This window comes from Pipra filicauda, unplaced genomic scaffold, assembly GCF_003945595.2.
Source record: "Pipra filicauda isolate LSUMZ 115617 unplaced genomic scaffold, ASM394559v2 scaffold65_size3143899_pilon, whole genome shotgun sequence".
In the NCBI taxonomy this organism is placed as follows: Eukaryota; Metazoa; Chordata; class Aves; order Passeriformes; family Pipridae; genus Pipra; species Pipra filicauda.
The window spans coordinates 2,219,312-2,242,809 of record NW_024104820.1 but is presented as its reverse complement, the minus strand read 5'-3'; the positions used below and the strand labels follow the sequence as shown (position 1 = coordinate 2,242,809).

Sequence of the window (23,498 nt, the reverse complement as noted above, 5' to 3'; positions counted from 1 at the left end):
ACAGAGAGCTCTGCTACATACACAATTTAATCTTTTAATTATCATCTGTAATGACATGATTACTTTATAAGTCTGCAATAGCTTACTTTCATATTAGACTACTGATATAGATAACACAAAATACAATCATACAAAACACAACAAACACTTGCAAAGACAATTTAACTATTAATGTGCAAACTTGAAAATTAAAATATATTAAGGAAAAGTAACTATATCACCTGACTACAAAGTTCTGCAAGGTCTTCTTCATTAATTTTTACTTTCCCCAGTGGTCCAGTTCTAAATTCAATATTTTTGCTGGAGCCAGCACGGAACACCAAATTGCCCTGCTCTGAGGACAAACGAGGCCTGTTGTATTATGGAGGGGAAAAAAAAGTAAGAGATCATTTAGTTACACATATCTGCCAAAGAGCACGCAAAAAGGAGCTGCAGTAAAGCCATTCTGTTCCCATTACCAGCACTTAGAGGGGACCGTATGAACAAATGAATTTGCAAGCAATGGTACTTACTGCTCGTCATAAGCGGTTCGTTTCTGCCTCTTTTTTTCATGGTGGTTTAATTCACAGCTCAATCCAGTAAGTAATAATAACACAACTAAAAGCACAGGAGCAGGAGCAGCCCAAAGCATTACTCTCCTCCAGCTGTCCTGCGTTTGAAGTGAAACCTTTAGTGCTGGATTGTGCTGTTTTGAGCCCAGGTGCCCTTTGCTCTCCTTGTTCACAAGGTGCCCATTCTGCTGCCTTGTCTTGCAAGGGTGAACTTTATCTCAGATATCTTAATTAAAGATTGACAGCATGCAAATCCTCAAGACACTAAATGCATTTTTCTCATTTTGTCTTTTGGTTTCAGGAGCTTTGAGAGATCATTGATTGAAATCTGCTTGTATTTTACCAGTTTGTCTTTGACCTTTGTACAGCTGAGCACCCCAGTGTCTCCAAGCACCTCGTAATCTGCAGCTGGTTACTGCAGAAATGGCTCACATGCTGCACCACATGGATGAAGGAAAGATTATTTGGCAGCACTAAGGGACCAAAAAGGAAAAAAACCCAACCCCACATATAAAACCCACAGTGGCTGGCAAGGAATATTTGTATTGGAAGAGAAGCTTCCAAACAGTAATTTATTGGTCAGATGACACAAACAAGTTAAGAAGTACCAAACAGCGTCCCATGGATTGCAACAGCAAAATACAATTTTAACCAAATATGGCTGCTCTGACTCAAGGGTGACTCAGTCTCCAGATGCTGAGGCCCACGCTGTTGCTGCTGAAAGCCCTGACAGAGTCCATGTCCCATCTCCCCTTTGCTTTTGCCAGAGTCTCCATATTCCCCTTGCTCAACACTTTGCTGTGCTTTCTTCTTCCTGTTTAGGGGAGCTCTGTGCATGTTTTCCTTCCTCGTGCTGGGAGCTTCCTGAACCTTCAGGCCCAGCACCATTCTTTTTGATTTCCCTTTTTGCTTAGTAGATAACTTATTCAGGTTGCTCACATTTCAAAACTCTGCTGAGAAGAAAAGAGAAGCAACAGTTTTAGCTGCTCGTGCTCAAAGATAACAGCAGGCACCATTCACTGACACTTTAAGCCCCAGACCTTCCTGGAGGCCATGGAGCTCCCGCACTTCCTAACCCTGCCCAGCCTTTCTTTCTGCTCCACTTTGCACTTGTCACCTACAGATGGACCTGCCCTGGAACTGAGGAATTGAATGAACTCTACAGCTTTCACAGATGAAAGCATTAAAAGGTCAAAGCAATCTGTGAAGAAATTGGATGGTGGTGACAAAATTGGTGGTGACAAAAAATACTAATGTCACCTGAAAAAGAGACAGATGTGGACTGTAAACATGAACTGAAGTCAGGACAGCTAATGTGGCGCTGCCATAGACAATAACTTGATCTTTGCTGTGAATAACTGTAATGCCTGAGATTTTATCAGCTGTATCACACCACCTCCACTATTTCCTGTTGTTCGCATAAAAACTAGATTTTTATTACATTTTATTATCTGTGTCTGCAGAAACTTACCTTGGAATTCAGAACAGCATCATCCTGCTGACCACTTTCCTTGTACTCAGACAGACTCTGATGCAGGTAACCCAACAGTCACCGCTGCTGCCTGGGGATCTGAAGGGCAGAGGTAAAGCTCCTCCTGAACCCATGGGAGACAGCCTGTCCCATGTACCCACTGGTGTGGCAGCAGCTCAGCTCTCTGGATGTTCACTTGCAGCAGCCTGCAGCCTCCAGCAGACTATCACCCGTTCCTGCAAGAACAGAGGAAAAGAAGTAGAAATTTTCAGACGTTATCTTTTATCATCATAAGGGATAGTGTTCCCATAAAAATACAGAATTGTATCTTCAGTTGTTGGAGATATCACTGCTCCATTCGATCCAAATGAGCTACAGTATTTTACACCAACTGAGAATCTGTACCTCTACTTTTTTCTGTTTGCTATTATGCTTTTTGCTCTGAAACCTCTGTTCAAGAATAGGACAGCATAGATGAATTATCAATGTTTCTGTCTAGTCGACTAGACACCTTCTGCCTCTGGGTATCCTGTACTGTCCATTAAACTAGCGCTCATTAACATTCTTCTTGTCAGTTCCAAAGTCTGTCTAGTGGGGTTTTTTGCTCTTTTTGATTTGCTTTTTGTTTTAACAGTTTACTGAGTTTGTATAACGGTCAGTTGGGTGTAAGCTTGAATAAACTATGGGCCCACTACACCCGCACTCCTTACCAGGCTGGTTGAGTGTATGCATACTCCAGGAACTTACTTCCGCAAAGTCCATTGTGTGCTGACAGTTTTCATCCTGGCTTTCAGCTGTGGACCACAAAATCCTTCCTTTTCTCTATTCATTTCTTTTGCATATTGAGCATGCATTGACTCTCTCTGCTGCCTGTCAACCTTTGATTCAGGCTTCCCTTTCCAACTAATTAGCTCCAATGTGCCAATAACCAACGCGCAATAAACCATGAAGGATGAGGAGAACGTTGCTAATGCAAGAAACAAGAAGAAATTCACCTTCTCTTCCTGCAGGCTTTATAGCTTAGAAAATGGTTGGCCTGAAGACCAGCTAACTTCAACTATGCACTGATTATAGCATGGAAAGAGAGCACTGGACATTCACCCAAACTTTGCGTGACACGCTATTTTCCATTTCATTAGACTTTCCAGATTTTAGTTAATTTACTCTTTATTCCTAGTGAATGCACCTTAGGCTGGCCAAATTGAGAAATCTAAAAACCATCTTAAGGAGAAAAATAGGTCCACACCTTCTAATTTTACTTTAATACATTGGATTGAGACATCATTTTTGGAGGAATAGAATGGAAAAGCTGCAAATGTCTGGCACAAAAATAGGGGCTGTTCGTTCTAACAAGAGCTGGCATGAACCCTTCCTCCTGGGACAGGTTGTTTAGTACCTCTCTAACATGATGGCTCAGAAAACAGCTCTATAGAATACAGACTGTGTGCAGATTTGGCAGAGAGTAATGGAGTGTTTGTCTCTAATTTTGGTTGAAGTTCATCCTGTACTAGCAGGGACTACAATTTACCACCTTCTTGTATAGCTGTATGAAATGAAATGGTGGTATCCCTCTACTTCTCCAGCAGTATGTGCCTGCAATGCAAAGACACTGGGGTAGAAGAAAAGAGTTGACTCAGATCATGGCCAAAAATTCAATATGCACTAATTACTTCCAGGCAGTCAACTCAGATGCACAGACATGACATGAGCCTGTGACAATGCCACCTTTATAAATGGAAGAAGGGAAGCAATTGGTGCGAATCCAAAACTGGCTAATTTTTTAATGGAAAGCTAACAAATATCTTTTTTCTTTTTTTTTTTATAGATGCAAAAGAAGATCCCTGCTATTCAATGTTATCACTCAAATATTTGCAAATAATTATAAATCCAGCCCCGTTGCTGCTTAAATCCTAAGAAGAGCACATTTGCTCAAGTCTTCCCTGAGCTGAGGTCCTATCTTCCAATATTTCCATCTTCACTTCCCTGGATTGTCTTTCATCTTTCCTCTTTCTAATAATATTCTAGTGCTCAAAAGCGACACATAATGTACAAAGTAGCACTGTTACCTGCATGATACAAATGTGCAATTGTTCCTTGTATATGCATGGTGTAAGCCACGCTCTGTATTAACTCAGCACTTTGTGTGTGTCCCTACAGCTCACAACCAAGCACTAACCTGCTATTGGGCCCTGTGCAGAGGATCAACAACCACGGGGTTTACATCAAACAGGGATGACTCTGAAAAATAACATTCCCCTTTCTGTCCCTTACTTATAACCACCTATCATTGCCTCCTTCCTTCTCTTCACGAGTGTCTGGAGAGTTTTATGGCCACAGCACCTTCCCCAGGGTCTGCAGCAGCTTCCAGCCTCCACTTCCCACACCCCTCCTTGAGGATTTCTTTTTTCTCAGCATTCTGCCCCCTGACACCTGCTTAAGATTCTGCCCCCTCAACACAGTTAATGAAGTTCATCATTTACCTGCTAATGAACTTAAACTAAGTGGCCAGGAAGTTGAGTTTTTCAGAGTTTAATAGCAAATGACTAAGATAAGAGTTTGATTTAGTTACCTACTTCTGCTCAAATTGATCTACTGTCCCAGTTCTCCCTGGATTCCTTTATCACGATGAAGGTAGTTTTAACACTTTTTTACTTTAACAGTTTTTATCTTCCTTAGGAGACTTGTATTTTGGTTCTGTCTTTCTGATTTTTCTTCCTACACATTCTGTTTTATTTCTACAAACCACCAACCATTTTGATGCTTCCTATTTTCCATTTCATTCTTTTTTGAAATTAGGTTCATGAAAAGTTTCCAGTCAGTTATATTGGCTTTGTTCTTTTCTATTGATTATTCCAGCCCTTTTAACACATTCCAATTGCTTTAACACTGGGGTTATTTTTAGGGACTTCCATTTACATAGTCACCCTTCTTCACTAATAACCCTAGAGCCATGAATGGACCTGGCTGCACAACCTCCCTCACATTCATTCTATTCTGTACTGTTGGCTTTTATTGAGAAGCTTAGATCTGAGCTAAGTGTGTAAAGCCATTTGCTGTGTTGATGCTTTGATTACAAGTTCTGGCATTCTGTCACCACAAAAATGTAAGAAAGAAAGAATGGTCATACTTAGAAAAACATCCATCTAGGTCAGTACCCTGTTTCCAACAGTGGCCGAGAGCAGATAGGAAATGACAGGTACACAACGGGGAAAGCACAAACACTACCTCTCCTAGGTACTCTGTTGGCCTCCAGTTATTTTCAGCTCTTGCACTTCTTCAGTCAGAAGTCTCCTTAGTCAGTGCTCTCAAAGGAGTTTTCTTCCATGAATTTGTCCAGTCTTTTCCTTCGCCCCATGCTTCACCTTACAACACATGTACAAAGAACGAGCAAATATAGTCAATATACAGACAAAATGCCAATCAGAAATAGCAATTCTGAGAAGAATCCCATTTTTAAGTGTATTATTTATAAACAGAATGGGATTAGTTTATTTTTAAAGATACATACAGGGCAAACATTTGAACTAAGCAAAGCTATTTATTACTATTCACATATAAGAAAATATATCAGTACCATGAACATGCTTTGCTTCCAAATGCCAAGTGATAATTTAAAAATATTTGAGTTACAACAGGCCAGTGCATGAAAAAAAGCACATGATAAACCTGCTCTCAATGAAGTTGGGATTTCAGGATGTATTCCTGCATTTAAAATCAGAGAGGTTCACCACTGGAGGAAATTTTAGGGACTCCTTTTGCTGCAAAGTTTTCTGAATCCTAGTGAAGGGTATCCCACCAGAATGGTCTTCCGACATTCCATCCAACAACCCTCTCTCACTAAAAGCGGTCTGTTCCACTTGATTTAAACCCTTCCAACTCTTCTTCTTGCTTCACCGGATCTCTTACCAAAAGATCCTTTGTCCAGCTTCCTCCCAATGTCAAAAGGACCAGGTCAAGGAAAGTCAAAGAGAACAACCCAGTTTTCTTGCTTTCACAGATGGCTGCCTAGTCCCCTAAGGCCATGCATTTCTTTTCTTCAACAGCTGTACAAATTCCCCTAAACTTGTAATCAATTAAAAATAAAAATAACACAGATCTCTTCATGCTCTTCACAATAACATCTAAAGTGACATACTATCACTACTCAGTATTCCATGAACTCCCCCTAATAAGATTGCAACACTAGAACAGGCCTGTTGCACAGGCAAAAGGAAAACAGTTAATGGAATTATTTTGGGCTTCATGTCTAGTTTTTTATGCTTTCATATTATTTCTCCCTGGATATTTCTTTGACCAGTTCTACTTTATACAGTAATTATATAAGACTGCTCAGAAATGCCTAGTGCTCTTAACCAATTATTACTTTGTATCCTCCAAACCCTTACTAATATGGCATATTGTTTAAACACCACAGAAAATCATACAACACTTAAGAGGTTGCAAACACATACAAGAGAAAATACATTAAACTGCTAAGGAAAAGAAATATAGTTCAGTATTTATACAAGAAGCCAAGTGTTAAACTTTAGTATGAAGAGCAAGAACTTAGAGCAGTGATATTGAAGGGTGAGCTGAGAATTGAATCCTTGAGATGTAACAAGTATTTTCTGAATTTTCTATTTATTTTAGATATGCATGACAACTGCTACACAGAATTGCAGAGTTATTGAAGCACTGGGCCTATTCAGATTTCTATTGAAATGTCTCTGTCAAAACCAAAATGGGTTTACCACTAAGTTTATGACATACCATAGTTTGTTTTCTCATTGTTTGATCAATGTTTTCTCAGCCTGTGACACAGATTCCTGAAAATCCTTATACTTCTTCTATGAGGGCTAGTAAAATGTGAGATAAAAAAGTCTCTGGGCAGGAGCCTTACATTCACTGCATTGAAGGATACACCTCCATTAGAAAACTTTGAGTTCAAGTATCAAAAATATTCAACCTCCCTGTGTTAAACAAATGGTATTTTAGTAACTTTGCTGCTAGACAGGTTTCTTCATGAGTGTGGGGAAATCCTGGATTAACTCAGATAGAAACCAGCTGATGTAGGGAAGACATTTTCTAAGGTAATTGGCAAGCTTCAAAAATGACTGCATCAATGCAACACCACATAACCATATGACATCCTTTTTTTCAGTGGAACTTCTCAAGTTTGAGGGAATACAACCACATCATCTCACCCAGATAATGACACGTGTTTCAGATGTGCACAATGAGTGAGCTACAAACCCAAAAATCAGATTCTGGAAATCTCCTTCCCTTTCCAAAGCTGTTTTCCAGATTTCACTCCTTCACCTTTCATCTGCTTTTGTAATCACTGCTGTGAAAATGCTTAAGCTGAAGTTGCAAAGTTCAGCACTGATGTAGACTGCAAAGCACTTAGGATTAGGAGATTGCTTGGAAAAGAAAGCAACACGATCATCAAGTGAGGTCAAGCAGGTACAACCCAACAGAGCCCAGTAAACCAGTTCATTAATGACAAACCAAGGGGATAAGAAGCAGTGGCTCAGTTTAGCTGTGCTGGTATTACAGTGTTAGCAGGGGTAAAATACACATATATTTACAACTCTGAAATCTGTTCTTTCAAAGTACTTCCTTCAGAAACAGCTTGGATTAGCAAACAGATTTCAGTCTTCTCAATCACACTGAACTAAAATTCACTGTCAACTTAGGCTGTACTACTGTATCAGTTTTAGATGCAGCTAGCTAAGTTTCAACTTATATTTCAACTTTAATATTGCCTGCTTACAAGTGGCATATAAATCATTAAAATATGTTTTACACTTTAAAGATTTGAAAATTAATTGTTAATAGTAATATTTTGCCAAATATTATTATAGTGAGGCAAAATTAACAGCTTATTTACATGGTTTATATGAAAGAAATTTCAATTTATACATAAAATTGATATCCTTTGTTTTCATACCAATGTTTGGATCATGCTAGAAAACAATAGATCTTTGCATTACCACATTTCTCCCAAGAACAAAACCATATGGCCACTAGTTATGGACCTGGCTGATAAATCTACTCAATAACCACTGTGTGAACAGATCCCTGTGGTTCTTTGTCAGAACCACACCTGCTCTTAGCAGTTTAGGAGCCAGCACAGACTAACACCAGTCTAGTACTTTTTTGTCATTATAGTACTACATGTGACCAGGAAAAGACAGAGGCCAACCTCATCCTTCTCTAAAGCCTAGTCCAGAGTTCCATTTCTCTTCTGCAGCTGGAACAGCCCAAGACTGAAGAGGAAATACACAGGAGTCAACATAAGATAAAGTACGGCAAAAAATACCAACACAAACTCAAACTCCTTTTGGTTTTCAGGACTATAGCAGATGAGAGTAGCTGCAGCACCCCTACAGCAGCTCTATTCTGTATGGTCTTCAGTTTCTCCTGCATTACCAAGCCCAGATGCAACGTACCATGACTCTTTCTATGTCATCCCATGGGCCAGAGGGGAGAGAGAGGAAGAAAAATCATTCTTTTTCAGGATTGGGAACTTTTACTGCTTTGGTGCACACTAATGACAGACAATTTACAAAATTCTTCTGGTTTGTGGCACATCAGCTCCCTAAAGGATGCTTACTAGGTATCATCTCACCTTTTTCTCCCTCAAGCTTTCTTTTCTCTACATTCCAATATCATATTATCTGTAAGGAAAAATAACAACCGGAAAAGATATGCCTCTTTAGAGGGCTTTCAGTTTTCCCATAATTTTCTCTATTACTTCAGAGACATTAAACTCACAAGACTTGATTAAAAAACTATTCAGTCCAGCTCTGTGAGGTGGTATAAAATGGTGGCACTCTGGATAGCCACATGCAGCAGTGTCATCCCAACAGATATGCCTAAACCCATCCAATACTACTATCAAGTTGCATAAAGAAATTTTCAGAAGCAGGTCATATAGTTTTTCTCAAGTTCTTATGCCATAGGAAGCTAAACATGGAGCTTTTAAATTTTTTTTATGTCTTTTTTATGTAAGGAGCAATGATGTATATGTATATATGTCTTTTATTTGGTAAGGAGCAATGATCTTATCCTGAATAATGTGAGAACAGAAACAGGCAAGTTATTGTCAGGGTTGTGATAATCTTGAAATATTTTTATTCAGCTGCACCTAAACAAAGCATTCCAGACAGATAAGAGTTGGGTTCCAGAATCCTACAAGTATTTAGAGAGGATGAGACAGCCATAAAGAATAACCCTGTGTCTTCTTAAAAATGGTATACAAAATACTGAATTTAACAGTTTCATGAGCTACAAAAAGCATATCAAAAGTTCAGAACATATATACAGTACATCTTTTCAGAATGGAAAACTCATATTTACAGATGAAGACATTTTACATGTAGAACTTGGTCTCTGCACTTAATTAAAACTGTTTTGACACTTAGAGCCTTTTCATGCCACAATGAGAAAATGGTTTTAAGATAAAATAAAGTAGTCTTATCCAATTTAATTGAAGTATTTGTAAATGCTGCCCCTTTTCATTTTGCAAAGTAAAAAGGACATTTAAATAAAGCAATCAAGTCCTGGAAATGTCCATCTAAATAAAACACCTCTACAGTTCAAATCCATCATGAAAGCAAGTCATTAAAAATATATCAGAACTGTTCAGCAAAATGTGTGGACGGATACTTTGATAAGCTCTGATTTTTGTTCAGCTTCTATCATCTGTCTTTTGAAAGATGGAAGTATTTTCTGTCACCAGTCCATATGCATCAGATTCAGGTTCTAAATTATCCAAGTAGAATGGAGATCAATTTTGCCACCACATGTACATTGAGGCTGTTTCCCAGAAGACGATAGCATTGCTTTATTGTTACTTTTTCAGGAAAGCCTAAAACAAAAACATACAGCGCAACATCATTAGTCTGGGTTTGTTCCTAGTTTTCAGTCTACCCTTTTTTTCAGTGAACAGTTCTTAATGCAGTTATCATAGGCTGCAGCATGGTTCACCATCCCCTCCCAAAAAATTCATAAAGTTACAAAAACAATTCCTAACCAATTAATTGGATTTGGATCTGTTCTTCTGTTAGCAAAACTGCCATCGCTAAGCTTTCACAAAAGGCTTCAAAACATTTCTCTATCGTGTAATTAATGCCGATATACCTTCCCTTCACAGAGCTCAAAACATCCAGCAGTATCAGGGAGGGGCAGCAGCCACCTAAACCACTGCACAACTGCTGCTCTGGAGAACATTCACAGAAGAACACAGCAACATTAGAAAGAAAATGTCATGATTCTGCAAATAGACTAAATTGCACTTCCCAATAAGCTTTATATTGTACTTCCCAATAAGCTTTATATTGTACTTCCCATCTGAGCCCCTCTAACCAGTTCAGGCAAATCACACGAGTCTCACAGTGCAATACACCACCAGTAGATTAAAGGATGAGCAAGCCTTATTCAGTGAGTGATCAAGCAGCTGAACAATTTTCCATGTAATTCAATGTTGACCCTGTTAAACACACTCAGAAATACAGACAGCGTCAGAAACATCTTTCCATGGTAAGTGCATGGACCAGCAAAAATAAGGGAGGGCCAGAAAAAAATTAAAACGGTCCAGGTATTGTGAAAGGGCTGTGTTGTGTACTGAGTGCACAGCCAAAGGTGACCAAGCTCCTGAGAATGAAGTTTTCAACAGCCAGCTGGTCTGCTCTAACTGTTTTTGCTCGTACTCTTACCTTACTCCATCTCTGAGGTAAAGTGCATTTGCTTCAACCTGAGTGAAAGACTAATAGCAGTGGTGACTTAACTGTGAGGGACATTTACTAAGCTGCTGAACTGTGACCACATTCAATTATTTGACCATTCCTTAAAAAGAAACATCTAACTTTAACTCCGAGGTCATCACCATAATAATTAGCTTGGATGCATTTGTTTGTGCAAAAAGTGATATGATACTGAAAAAAAGTAATATGTTCTGAAATTTTCACAGCATTTCAGAAAAAATTCTTTTCTTGAGAGAGCTCAGGAGAGAATGTGGTTGGACAGTTGTTGAGCCAAGGGAGGCTCTGAGGAGCAGGAGGTGTCTGGGAGGAGTTGTTCCATCCTTCTCTGCCAATTATTAATGCCTCGAATGTGGACTGCTTTGGTAAACACATTTTCTGCCAGCTCCATCCACTCTGCCTAGCTTCCTGGCACTCACATTTGGGCAACCATTCTCTCTTTGGAACAATCACTTTCACTCCCACACACACTTCCTTAGATGGAGTTTTCACATTCCATCAATGAATAAGGTACAGAATCAGCGCATTTTAAAAGAGTATATGAAAATAAACATGTATTTATGCACACACACATGCATGTGCACTTACAGCCCAAGAAGCTTATCTGAACCCTGAGAATTTCATAGTTTCTCCTTCTGCCTCTTGGCAACTGAAGGCCAAGAATTAATTTTCAGATCTCACAGTTTCCTTTATCCCAAGCCTCCTCCCTCTGACTGTTAACATTATCTTGCACTGTCTATCTTCTTGGCTCAAGAGTAGCCTTCACCAGAAGGTCAGATTCAACAACTCATAGTATGCTGCCACTTGCTGCACAGCCCTCACTGTACCGTTTAGGTCACACGCTACTGGACGATATTGTGGTCTTGACTACTGCACTGTGCTGGCTTTGGTTTCCTAAAAGCTTACATACACTGCTAATAAGAAACACATCCTGACATCACCCTCATGAAAGCAGGTCACAGGTGCAAGAATGCTCTGATCACTTTTAATGATATTGCTGTGGGACCCACAGGAGGGACTAAGACTAATGACTGCAGTATTTCATTGAACTGTAGTGCAATTACTATTTATGTATTTAGATGTTAAAAGCATTAATAAATCTGATAATGTTAAGAATGACCTTAACTCTGGACATCACATATTGGAAAAGGCCATCAACTTGTTAAAATACAGAACCATTTAGACACAATCATACAGAACAATTTAGGCACAATCATATTTCTTCTGATGATACTACAGCTGCAGCCAGTAACAGCATCTGTTACAAAGCTCCTGACAGTCTGTTCACTGTAGTTTTCAGCTTATAGTTTTCTCATTCTTTAGCTTCTTGGACCAACAACATATTTGCAATGGGTACATCTCTAGGCTTTCTGCTGCTGAAAATTTTAGCCCAAATGTTGCTGTCATTAGAGAACACAGGAGCAGAGAAATTATAGCACATTTTTCCTCTGAAAATACCATATTTCACTATAATGAGTTGAAGTTTAATATGGGAGAAATGCTGTGAGGGAAACACCCTTTACTGCAGTCACAAATATATCCTCTTTCAAAAAAATCCACAGCTTGCAAATTCTCAAAAGAAACTGAGATTACAGTACCTAAATTTACTAAAGATTTCAGTCAGCCTACAGTTGAATAACACTTTTTTAAGCAAAAAGTGGGAAATGCTTTAAACACAAAGAAATGCCAGACTTGTGACTCAGAGCAGGCTTTTTCTGCCTGTGAATCAGGATTATATGTGAGAAGCCTGCTTTATGTGTTGTGAAAGTTGGAAAAATAGTATAGAGAGGGCAGAGAACTGCAAGAACTGTAAAGCAGTTATAACAATAACTGCCATAATTATGGCAGAAGGGTACTGCCCTCTGGCAGGTGGAATCTGCCCCTGTCCTTCCTTCCGCAGTTCCTGGCTGACAAAAGACAAGTCTGCTAAATGAGCACATTGAAGATGGTGATGATCTGGATGGTCCTCAAATTCAGAAGCCTGACTTCTCTTGAGAGTTCAGTTCTGGTTTGAAAAAGTATTGAACATGACAGCTATCCCTAAAGATGAGCTCTGAAGAGAAAGTATGGTATCACTCCAAGCACTATGAAACAGTAAAAAGCAGGTTTCGCAAACTGCTCACCCTAAATTAACAGTTTTCCAAACATAAATGTCTCTATTGTCTTAGTTCTCCCTCTGTAAAATAAAAGCAACATTAACTCTACTGCACCTCCCAGTGATATTGCAGAGACTAATTTAACAGTTGGAAAACACCAGCTGTATTAAAAAAAAAAAGGAAAATGAGCAATTCAGTGCTCAAAAGAGATTTTGAACAGCATGATAAGCCTATACAAGCCCAATCCAGCTCTGTTTAGTTCAAGTATCTTGACATCAGCCTACATCAACACAGAACAGAGCTGTGCCATGAAAAAGGCTGTCTCCAAAAAGAACACATCTATTAAAGAAGAGAGGCTATGAAAAAATACTGTATGTTGGCATGTAACTCAACAGAGCACACTCCTGCAAGTAAGCTCAGTGCTGGCAACTCTAGTCACTGTGCAGCCTTGGTAATGTTCTTCAAATGTAGCCATTTTGAATATAACAAGTACCAAAAAGACAAAATAAAACTGCAAAAGAAAGAAATATAGAGAAACAAGTTCCACTCCTCAGAACTCTAAGTCACTGAGGAAGTCAAAGAAAAATATAACAAATTACTCAAGGTCAGTACTGTCTCAATCCCTGAGTAACCTGGTCTAGCAGAAGGTATCCCTGCGCAAAGCAGCAGGGTTGGAAACAAATGATCTTTAAGGTCCCTTCCAACCCAAACAGATTCTACAATTCTATGGATATACCCAAATATTCTATGGATATACCCAAATAGATTCTACAATTCTACGGATGCTTTTGTTGCTGAGTGACAATAAAGTGATCTGCTGTCATATCAGCAGGCCAGTTTCTTAGCAGACAGTAACAGCTACACAAGCAGAATTCTGATGAATTTATTTCAGGTTTAATTGTTGTTGATGTGTATCCAGTGTACTGGTACTGCTGAATCTTGTTCCTTGACTCCCTCTTCTTCACAAAAACAGTTCAAAAAATAAGTAACTAATCAAGGGCTAGGGCTGCCTTTTGTAGAAAATAGAGATGACTTAATAGATTGGTTACTCCTGAACAAAGAACTATCTGTATCTTCTGAAATTCCCTGTCAGCAGCTGTAAATGTGTGGAAGGGAGAAAGCAAGCAGCTCCAACTCTGAGAACCACAAACAGACCTCCTAAACTGGCAGGATATGTTGACTTACCACAGTTGTGAGTAACACTGGCTGCTGAGCAAATAGTTTCAACTTTAAACAAAGGTATTCCTTCACTGTGATTCAGAAACAGATCACTTCTCATGGCAAAATTTTTCTCTTAGTTTGCGAAGATAAACCTAACCACAGAAGCTGGCTCTTTCAAAACATTTAAAACTAGTGGAAACTCAGAGAAATTCAAAGTTAGCCAAATTACAAGAATAAATCAGTCATAAGAACTGAGCAGTCCAAAAAAAATTGTAAAATAAAAGGAATGCAGTAGTCCCTAGTAAAAAAAAAATACATTTGCATTTCTAAAGAATGATGTAAGAATGGATATTTAGCAGCACATACCAAATTCCAAAGGGAATCCATGAAGATTTGCTATTTCTCTTGGAGTAAAGTACCTCAGTTTTAGTGTTGACAATTTCATAAGCTTCTCTTCTTCTGGTAACTCCTCAATGTGTTTAAACACCGATTCAAGCTATGAAGAATACCCAAAACAAAAGATATTACCAATGCAGGCCAAATATGTAAAATTTACAGTCACATCTTAACAGAGTATCTCTAATTATCACAGTGCCAAAGACAATAGCATGTTTTGCTTGAAATGTAATTGGCATTGTATTTTTTCAGCAAACATCTCAACACACAGACTTGAAAGAAAGAAATCAATGCTGCCACGAGGGCGCTCATCTTTTCTTCCTCCAGTTCCAAGCCATACCGATAGTTAATGAGGCAATCAAAGAACTATAAACATTTGTTAACGACAGGACAGTGACTCAATAGAACTCAACAGCAGACCATTCACATAAATTAAGCTGTATGGATGCAGCTGTTTTAATACACTTGCTTTGAGATTATCCTGAATTCCAGAGCTGCATTCTTTTTATGCTTAGAAATGCCCTATAATATTACTGAACAGCACCAAAATGCAGGAGAAAGTGCTTGTGTACAAAACAGGCTTTGTGAAAGGTATCTTTGAATGCTGATTCACCAGTACAATTATTATTACCTTCTCCAGTGCCTAAATACCACTCTGTGGTGAACTTAGTATCAACAGTAGAAGTTTTCAAAATATTCTTCCCAGACAAATAATAATTTTGAAATGCAAACATGTTAAACATTTGACAATATTTACTGGATCATCTGTGTACAATGAATGGCCCTCGATTCACAACACTGTACTGTAGTTTATGCATAGAACTAGTAATTCTAAACATTTTCACATACCCCTGTGAAACCTCTGTGTGATACTACAAATAATAAAATAGTAGCAACTCACATTCTCCCCACAGAGAGGCACAGATATAATTTATAATTGTGGTCTAAACAAACTGCTGTTTAGGAACACAAAGTAAACCAATTGGAAACTCAGTTGCCGTAAAACGTACTTTTAAAAGCTTTTTTTCTTACAATATGCAGAATATCAAAGGAGAAGACAGGGAAAAAAAGTTTTGAAACAAGTCTCAAGTTTTAAAACAAGTCACTCTAGTATGTTAGTCTACACACTCACCTGTACATCTACTGCTGTCTGCAGAACTGAGCCTGTCCCCTCTACATAGTGTCCATACCTTAACAACAACAATAACAATTTTAAATTAATATTTTCACTGGATCTCATAGCACTGACAACTGTAAAGATGCAGGGAGGTTACTTAGGTTCCTTTGCCTTGATTAACAAATAGCCTCCCGGACAGACGAAGCAAAAGGCCTCCCTATAAACAACGCTAACCCCTGGAGTGCAATACCCTCTGAACGTGCTCTCTGGGGATGAGTCTGCACTCAAAGCACAAACAAGGGTTTATCCACACTAATGCCTTACTACGAGGCAACTAAGCAAGACCCAGGAAGTCAAGCATAACATCACCAAAAAGACCCATCTACAGTGCCCAAACCAATTTTACAGTAAGGCAAAAGGTGTTAAAGGTCAATGGTCCCAGTGGTTCAAATTAGCTCTCCTTATTCAAAGGAGGACCATTAGTGTGTGCCTCCAGCTTTCATATTAAACTATTAGTGGTTCAGTCAGGTTTAACTTTCATGGCTTGTGGATTTTCCACTGAGGGAAGGGGGATGGCCAGGCATCTATGCAGAGCATTAGCAGAAAGAAAGAAAAAGAATAAATCCAACTACAGAAACTTATGATAGCTGTTCTGTATGCTTTCTGGTTGATTGCATAACAACATGTTTACTTTGTAGTCTCTTCAAGGCTATCATTTAAATGTAATTGTGGGCTTTAAGAAACATAGTCTGCTGGTCTAACTATGACAGTGTTTGAACATCCTGAACAGAAAGAGGCTGAGCCAAGACAACAGATGGCTTTGTACTGTGAAAGAACTTCAGAAGATGCCCTGCATTAGAGGGATTTTGATAACCTGTCATTACTAACATTAATTATTACATTAACAGACAGTATTCTCTAGTTTTATCTCTACATCTGTAAAGACAATTATAAAGGTCTTTTGCTCCCCTGGGGACCCATTCTTACAGAATGGCACCGGAACAAGTTATGTTTCAAGTGTTTCTAATTCCACAATGAATAAAGGAATACTCTCCCTTCAGCACAGACACAATGACCCAGCAAGGCTCAATCTTGAGTATTTTGTTCTCAGTTGAAAAAACTTACTATTAGTTCTACCAATAACAGTAGGAGCAGAACTCATTAAAAATAAAGCACTTACAAATATTTCTCAGGATCAGAACAGAAAACCTAAACACTGAAGCAGATTAAAAACATGTGGAATCCAACTGTGTTGTAAATACATCATCTTTAATTGGTTAGTTGCATTCTGAAAATTCCCTAATACCAAGTTTAACAATGTAACAGACACAGCACTAAGGAATTCTCATCTTCCCCTTATATAGTATCTGATCATATTTCAGTTTAATATATCTTAGCCAAAATAAATAAATGAGGTAAATTTCAAAATGGTATTTAAGAGTTTTATTGGGGGGAAGAATCTTTTAATAGGATCCATGTCACAATAAATATTCCAGTCTAAATAATTAGTAGTAGAGCACAGAACTCATATCCCAAAAAATCCAGTTGGTGTCAATGTGGTCTGGGGGCTCTGCATGTGGGTGTTGGTTTTTTAACACAGATGTGAGCAGATGGCCAATGCAATGTTAGCTGGATTGTTATTAATTATTATTCCAGCTGCTGACTCCAAAAAAATGATGCATTGATTTTCTGACATTTCATTACCAGTTATAATGAAAGAAGTTGGCTTAAGAAATTACAGTCTTCAATTTTCATCTGATCCAAGATTCCCCCCCCCTTTATTTTTGTAAGCTTTAAAAAAAATCTTTTAATTTCATACATATATTTTTTTGGGGTATATTGTATCCTACACTATGACTGACAAAAAGTAATTTCCACAAGGTGAGAGAGCATTTCTGTAATTGGTATTTACACTATTTTGGAATGCTTCTCTTGTCAACAGCATATCAAGAATTTGAAGTATGTCCAGAATGATTATATCTAAAGAAGCAGTTTTCATTTCCTCTGTCCCTTAAAATGGATAATTTCCTCCCATGACTTCAGTCACCACAAACATACTCCTCAGAGAAACCATAGTGTTTGTAGCCTCAAGGAGCTCTGCAATCACTTCCCAAGTGCCTAGAAGTCTAATGTTAGAAGGGAACATAGAATTACCTGCTTGATCTCTCATGCATCCCAAACCATTACATTCTGCCCTATACAGCATCAAAACCTTTCAGAAGACAAAACTGGTATGACAAAGGCAGAAAGGCAAAAACACTGACAAAACTACAGAATTTGAGGTCCCTGGAGAAGGCATACCCAGATTATTCTCAACACACAAAGCTTGCTGGAAGTATCTGAAAACCAAACAGAAATGAGGGAAACTCTTCTCCCACACTCAAAGCTGATGGTCAGCGTGACTTAGAAGACATCAGACAGGCATAACAGCAGAGGCAATCTCTGTACTACCTGGAGTGCTGCTCCACTCAATTCAGGGGCCTGTTTCCTAAATCTCCTGCTTCAGAGAAACATAAAAACAGAACTCCTGGAACAGATACAGCAAGCACCTATTCTTGGCCTCAAAAAGTGAAGCCTGAGATCTAATTATAATCATTCTCTTAATGCAGAGCTGTAAATGAGATAATCAAATTGAGAACCAGGTTGGTAATCTTTCTTCCCAAAGGCTCAAAAAAGGGAACAAAGACAGAAAACCAGATTCCTACATTTTGAGCCAAGAACTACCACCACAACTATCTGGCCTGTCTCCTTCCACAGCAGCAGAAAGGCAACAGTCACATTCTCTATCAGATTTCCCACCACTATGCACACAAACTTCATATTAACTACTCCTTCAGTGGGATTTTGATAACCTTGACCACAAACTACCATGACATATTCTAGTGAAACCACAAGTGACCAATTTAGTTTTGATGACATTTAAGGCATACATGGGATACATGAGAGACCATTCTGGCCCAAGGTTTTTTTGAGTATTCTAGTTAAGAAACAAATCTCACAAGACACTGACTCCTCCACAACTCAAAAGAGTAAAGGCAGAAAAGAAGGCACATATATGTCAACGAAAGCTAGGAGAAGGGCTTTCCTGTTGCACAGATTTTGAACTTTTGAAATTATTTTTCTTTTTTTTTGTCAAAAAGTTAAAAATCACAAAATCTGCAGGAAGACTGTCAATCTGGCAGTCTAATTTCAACTAGTAAAAAAAAGTTACAACTGGCGTTAACTCATCATCTAAGCCATTTTATTGATACATTCTGAGAATTCAAAAACCCCAATCTAATTAGAAAAATTTGTCAATATTAGCAATATTGACAAACAATCTTTTTCCCAAATTTCCTGGCTCCAACTGGCATTTTTCAATACAAATGCATTCAGTGGAAAAGCTCCTGACCAGTTGTACACGGACTTTCAGAACAGTCACCAACTTCAAGCAGTCAAACTCAAAATTGCAAGGTACAAATTAGAAAACTACTAGACAGAAAAGCACTGATGTTCTGCTCCATCAAATATGATTTATAATGCAACAATCGAACTGGTTTCATGACATATGGCCAATCCACAGTTATTCTGATCTACACAGCTGAAAAATCCAAGAAATCAATAAAATGTACAGCAGAGACAGATTTAATGAGTAATGGATCTGTCATGCCTGACACTTTGTAACTTCACTGAGCAATATAAAGAAATTCATTAATGAATCAGCACTATACCAGTCTACTGGAACCATATTTCCGCAGGGGTGATTAAGCTGCTGTGAAGGTCAACAACAAATGGCAACTGTCTTTTGTGAAAGTCTTTTTGGAGTGGGCACATGACGTTCTGCCAGAGAGATTCTCATGCTGGCATTCCACTGGACCAGGAAGCACACTATATAAGGGGATTTCTTTCAGAGGACTAGGGGTTTTTTTTATGAGACATATCTCTGTGTCTTTACAGGACACAAGCAAAAATACACTTAAAATTTCAGGACGTGATTCAGCAAAACATTTTCTTTGCAACTTACCCTTTTGTAAAGCACGTGGATCTCCGGCAGGTGGGTTTAACAATGTCTAGCAAGAAAGCATAGCGCAATAAGGACTTTGGTGGTAAGAAATACTGACTCATTTCTTCATTTTCCTCTTCCAAGAAATCTTTTAACATTTGAATAGAGCAGTCATTATCCTGATCATGTTTCCTTTCCATTTCTTCTACTGTTTCAAGCTTAAAAAGGAAAGTCCTTTTTGGTAAACTCTTCTTGCTGCTGCAATCTGGACCAACGTTTGGATCCAGATTCTTCTCTTCAGAACACAAGGAAGAACTGGTTTCACCCACTTTGTCAGCAACTTTGTCCTTGCGTAAGTCTTCTGGATACTGATCTGGGAATCTTGTCAATATCTAAGAAGAAATTGTGACCAAAAAGAATAGCTGTATTTAATAAACAACTTGGCAGCCGATCCTGCGGTGAGTAAGAATTCTTTCAGAGATACTCAGAATAAAGCAAGTAACCTTCTGATGTTATTTTTCAGGAAGATTTCAAAAAACAGTTGCATCAAGGTTTGCTGACCTATCAGCAATGATATCAGGAACAACTGCAAATAATTGCCTTGGCAAAAGGACCTTTCCCAAGGTGTGAAACATGGAGCAGAATGTTTTCTACCCCACTATCAGCCACAGTCCCCCAGCTGTTTAAAGCCATCTCAATCACAGGCATGCACATCAGTCCTTAAAAAACTCCGTATGCAGGCTGAAAAAAAGAGACAGAATGAAACTTTTGGTATTACTGATTCCTCTTCTTCATTCATCAGCACACACCATTAAACTGAAAATTTAACCCTCAATCTTCATTAAATGAAGCAAATTAAACTAACACTAACAGACTCACCTGACTAGGAGCTTGAAAGGAAAATGGTTCATGGTGAAGCTTTGCAATTAGAAAATATCGCAGCCTTGAATTGGGAATGCCAAGCTGTAAGCAAAATTCACAAGCCTTTAGTCCATGTGATAAAGAAAAAGTGGTCTATACCACCATACAAGTTATCTACCATTATATACAATAACAGAATTATGACATACTAATATATTTGTGACTTCAGACATATCAGTACTAGCTAATAATATCTAAACACTTGTAAACTTCCATACCCAGGTATTTTCAAGGAACTAAGCAGGTAATTATTCTTTGTACCTCACAGTTTTGACTTTCTCTGTAAATGAACAGGAATGCAAACAAAATTTTATGTGATGTAAGAAGAAAAATTACATGCATCATGATTTCTTGGGACAGGTACTACCTGTTTTCTATTAAAAGCAGAAGGGTCTCTCTTTGCCTTTCTGGACAAGGAATTGTAAGACATCTAACACTGCAATAAATCCACCACAACTGGTTTTCAAGCTACGCTCCATTAGCTTCTCTCAAATATTTACGGTACTTTACTGATTCCAGTTAGTCTTGCACAACCCGAAATTTCTCTCAAACTCTTTTTTCAGTTGCCAGAGAAACATGGAAACAAAGCTCCTCCTCCCACAAGTAACGGTCACAGTTTCTGTGCTGGATATTCTTAGGCACAGCACTTCTAAAGCAATGAGGCTCCCACAGGGAAAACCACCTTCCTGGTTACAGTGTAAATTCATGCCTTCTTAAAAATATCAAATAGCAGCAAAGGACTAGGATCTGAACACAAACAGTAATAGGATTATGCCAGTATGAGAATCAGAAGTCATGTTCAAATGGTTTTCTAATTCAAGAGTACCTTCAGCTTTGGGCATGCCTCTCCCTTCTATTACAAAAGATCATTTTCAAATGTTCTTCAACTCAGTGAAGTTTGAACAGGTAAATAATATAAGAGCAATTTTAGTACTCACACAGGTTGGAGACAAGAGAAATTCTTGGTATTGAAATCCACATGTTGCAAGTGTTTGCAAAAGTTCATTTCTGGCAGTGAAAAGAATCAAAAATCAATTACTCCCTTCACACAATCCTTAGGGCCTTTATTTATCCCAAATAAAAACACACTAAATGCAACACCATATGTACCAATGAAGGAATTGGGACAGCAGATACAATGCTATTCTTTTCCGAACTTCAGAGACAACATAAAAAGTTCAGTGTTAGTGACTATTACAGATTTACAGGCATCTCCTACTATGGTGCAAATGCCCCTTCAAAAATCAACCCATCTCTAGGAGAGTGTGCCAGCAAGGAAAGTAATCAGAGGGCAAGAAATTCTCTCTACTGGGAATCATAAAACAAGAGATTAAAACCACTGCTAATAGCTCACTACTTCCCTCTGCTCACATACACAGCACCAGCTAAGCCTAATGAAAAGGCTAACTCAAGGGATGATAAAAACTGGTGGCTTTCACAATAAAAGTGAGATAGGATTGTACTTTATAAACAATGGAAAAACACTGTAATGGAAATAATTTTAAAAAGACTTTTCTATTCCATGCAGACTGCACTGGGCTGGAACTACACAACTACAAACTTGGGTGTTTTCTGAACTACAGCTTGTTCCAAGCAGTGGCCAGCAAGGCATAGCCTAGGGAATCACAGGGAGTAGAGCAGAGAACAATGAACACTTAAACAATGAGAAAGGTGAGCATGACTCCCAGCTGCCTGTCAAACTCGTTAAGGAGCATGATATCCAGGGTGGCTGCTCTTGGTGCTTTAAGGAATGCTACAGAAAGATCATACTCTCTCTATTCCAGAAAGAACTGAGAGGGAAGACTGCAACCCCCTGTCTCCTGCTTTGGCCACAAGAGAGGAGAATGTTCCTGCTGTCACTAGGTAATTAGATAATGACACCTTTCCTCTTCCACATGTCAGACCAAGACTATATACAGTCTTCATACTGTATCTGTGGACCATTTGCTGGCAGCCCTGAACCAGGGATAACCTACTATCACCAGAGGTACTCAAGAAAGCCCCTAGACTGTACTGTGATCTTAACACAAGATACCATGGGCTTCTGCCATGAATAAAACCTTAAAACCTCTGAGTGCTATTGTTATTTTTCTTTGAAAACTAGTGTGACCCTTTCTAAAGAAGACAGGATCATCAAAATCACTGAAGTCAATTTGTTACAATGTATTTTATCTGCTTAGAGAAATAAATAGTTATTTAGCAAGTTCCTTTCACAACCTAAGATTTTAATTCCTAAATTTAAACCATATTTTTAACCCATAGCTGCTTACCCGTCCCATATCACTCTATTTTGTTAAGTCAAATTCTAGGAAATAAAAATCCCACCTCCCCCTGCTAAAGAAAATATCCTTTATTACTAAAGGAAAATATCCTTTATTACTATTAAACTAAAACCTGCATAAAATAATTAGACTTTACCTTGCAGAAGAGGATTCAAATCCTTTAACATTTTCTAAAAGTAGGTATTTTGGAAGCTTCTGAAGCCTAGGAAGAAAAAAAAGCAAATCAGAAAACCAGAGTAACAAGATGTAAAGTACATCATATTCATCCACGGATTTGTTTAGCTATCAAAAGATCAAAGTATTTCCACATCATGTTAGCTGGTGAAGTTTAGAATCCTTAAAAAATGTACCTCAAATCATTCTCAAGTGAATTAAAAACATGGACTGCTGGTAAAAACAACAAACCCTACTTATGTTTAGATAAACAGCTGCACTCCATGCATATACTTTTGAAAATGCTTACCACTGTTCATTTCCTATAGCACAATCATTGTTATTCAACAGATTGAGTTTGTAATAGGAAAGATAATTGTTGGGGGGAAAAAAGATCCCTATTTAGCAATAAAACTTCTGTTTTCAAGTGCTTATATCTGCAATCAATGCTAAATGTCACAGCACCTTTAGTGATAACACATCAGAATCAGTGTTCATCTAACTGAAGAAATACAACATGTTTAGAGCTCGAACTGCAGATAATCTTAATTTTCTATACTTAACTTTTCCATTTTGACGGGGGGAAGGGAAGAAGGCATCTGAGATTTAGCAAGATCAGTGCAA

The 23,498-nt window shown here is 38.3% G+C and overlaps 2 protein-coding genes across 5 annotated transcripts in view; both read right to left on the bottom strand.

The window, feature by feature from the left end:
* Nucleotides 1-631, bottom strand: part of CUBN (cubilin) — a 143,199-nt gene extending 142,568 nt beyond the window's left edge. The window contains exons 1-2 of the mRNA XM_027720543.2: nt 513-631; nt 222-351 (exon numbers count right to left, since the gene is read on the bottom strand). Of these exons, the coding sequence (XP_027576344.2) occupies nt 222-351; nt 513-631 (249 nt within the window). The remainder of the gene's footprint in view (nt 1-221; nt 352-512) is intronic.
* Nucleotides 632-9,115: 8,484 nt separating this feature from the next.
* Nucleotides 9,116-23,498, bottom strand: part of TRDMT1 (tRNA aspartic acid methyltransferase 1) — a 29,555-nt gene continuing 15,172 nt past the window's right edge. For 3 of the 4 annotated variants that reach the window (XM_027720485.2, XM_039388527.1, XM_027720484.2), the window contains 7 exons: nt 22,858-22,923; nt 21,378-21,447; nt 20,398-20,481; nt 19,540-19,910; nt 15,552-15,609; nt 14,390-14,519; nt 9,116-9,874 (listed from right to left, as the gene is read on the bottom strand). In XM_027720485.2, the coding sequence (XP_027576286.1) occupies nt 9,774-9,874; nt 14,390-14,519; nt 15,552-15,609; nt 19,540-19,910; nt 20,398-20,481; nt 21,378-21,447; nt 22,858-22,923 (880 nt within the window). In that variant the 3' untranslated portion in view covers nt 9,116-9,773. Of the gene's footprint in view, nt 9,875-14,389; nt 14,520-15,551; nt 15,610-19,539; nt 19,911-20,397; nt 20,482-21,377; nt 21,448-22,857; nt 22,924-23,498 lie in introns of those variants that run through there. The other variant, XM_039388528.1, reaches the window with a different exon arrangement.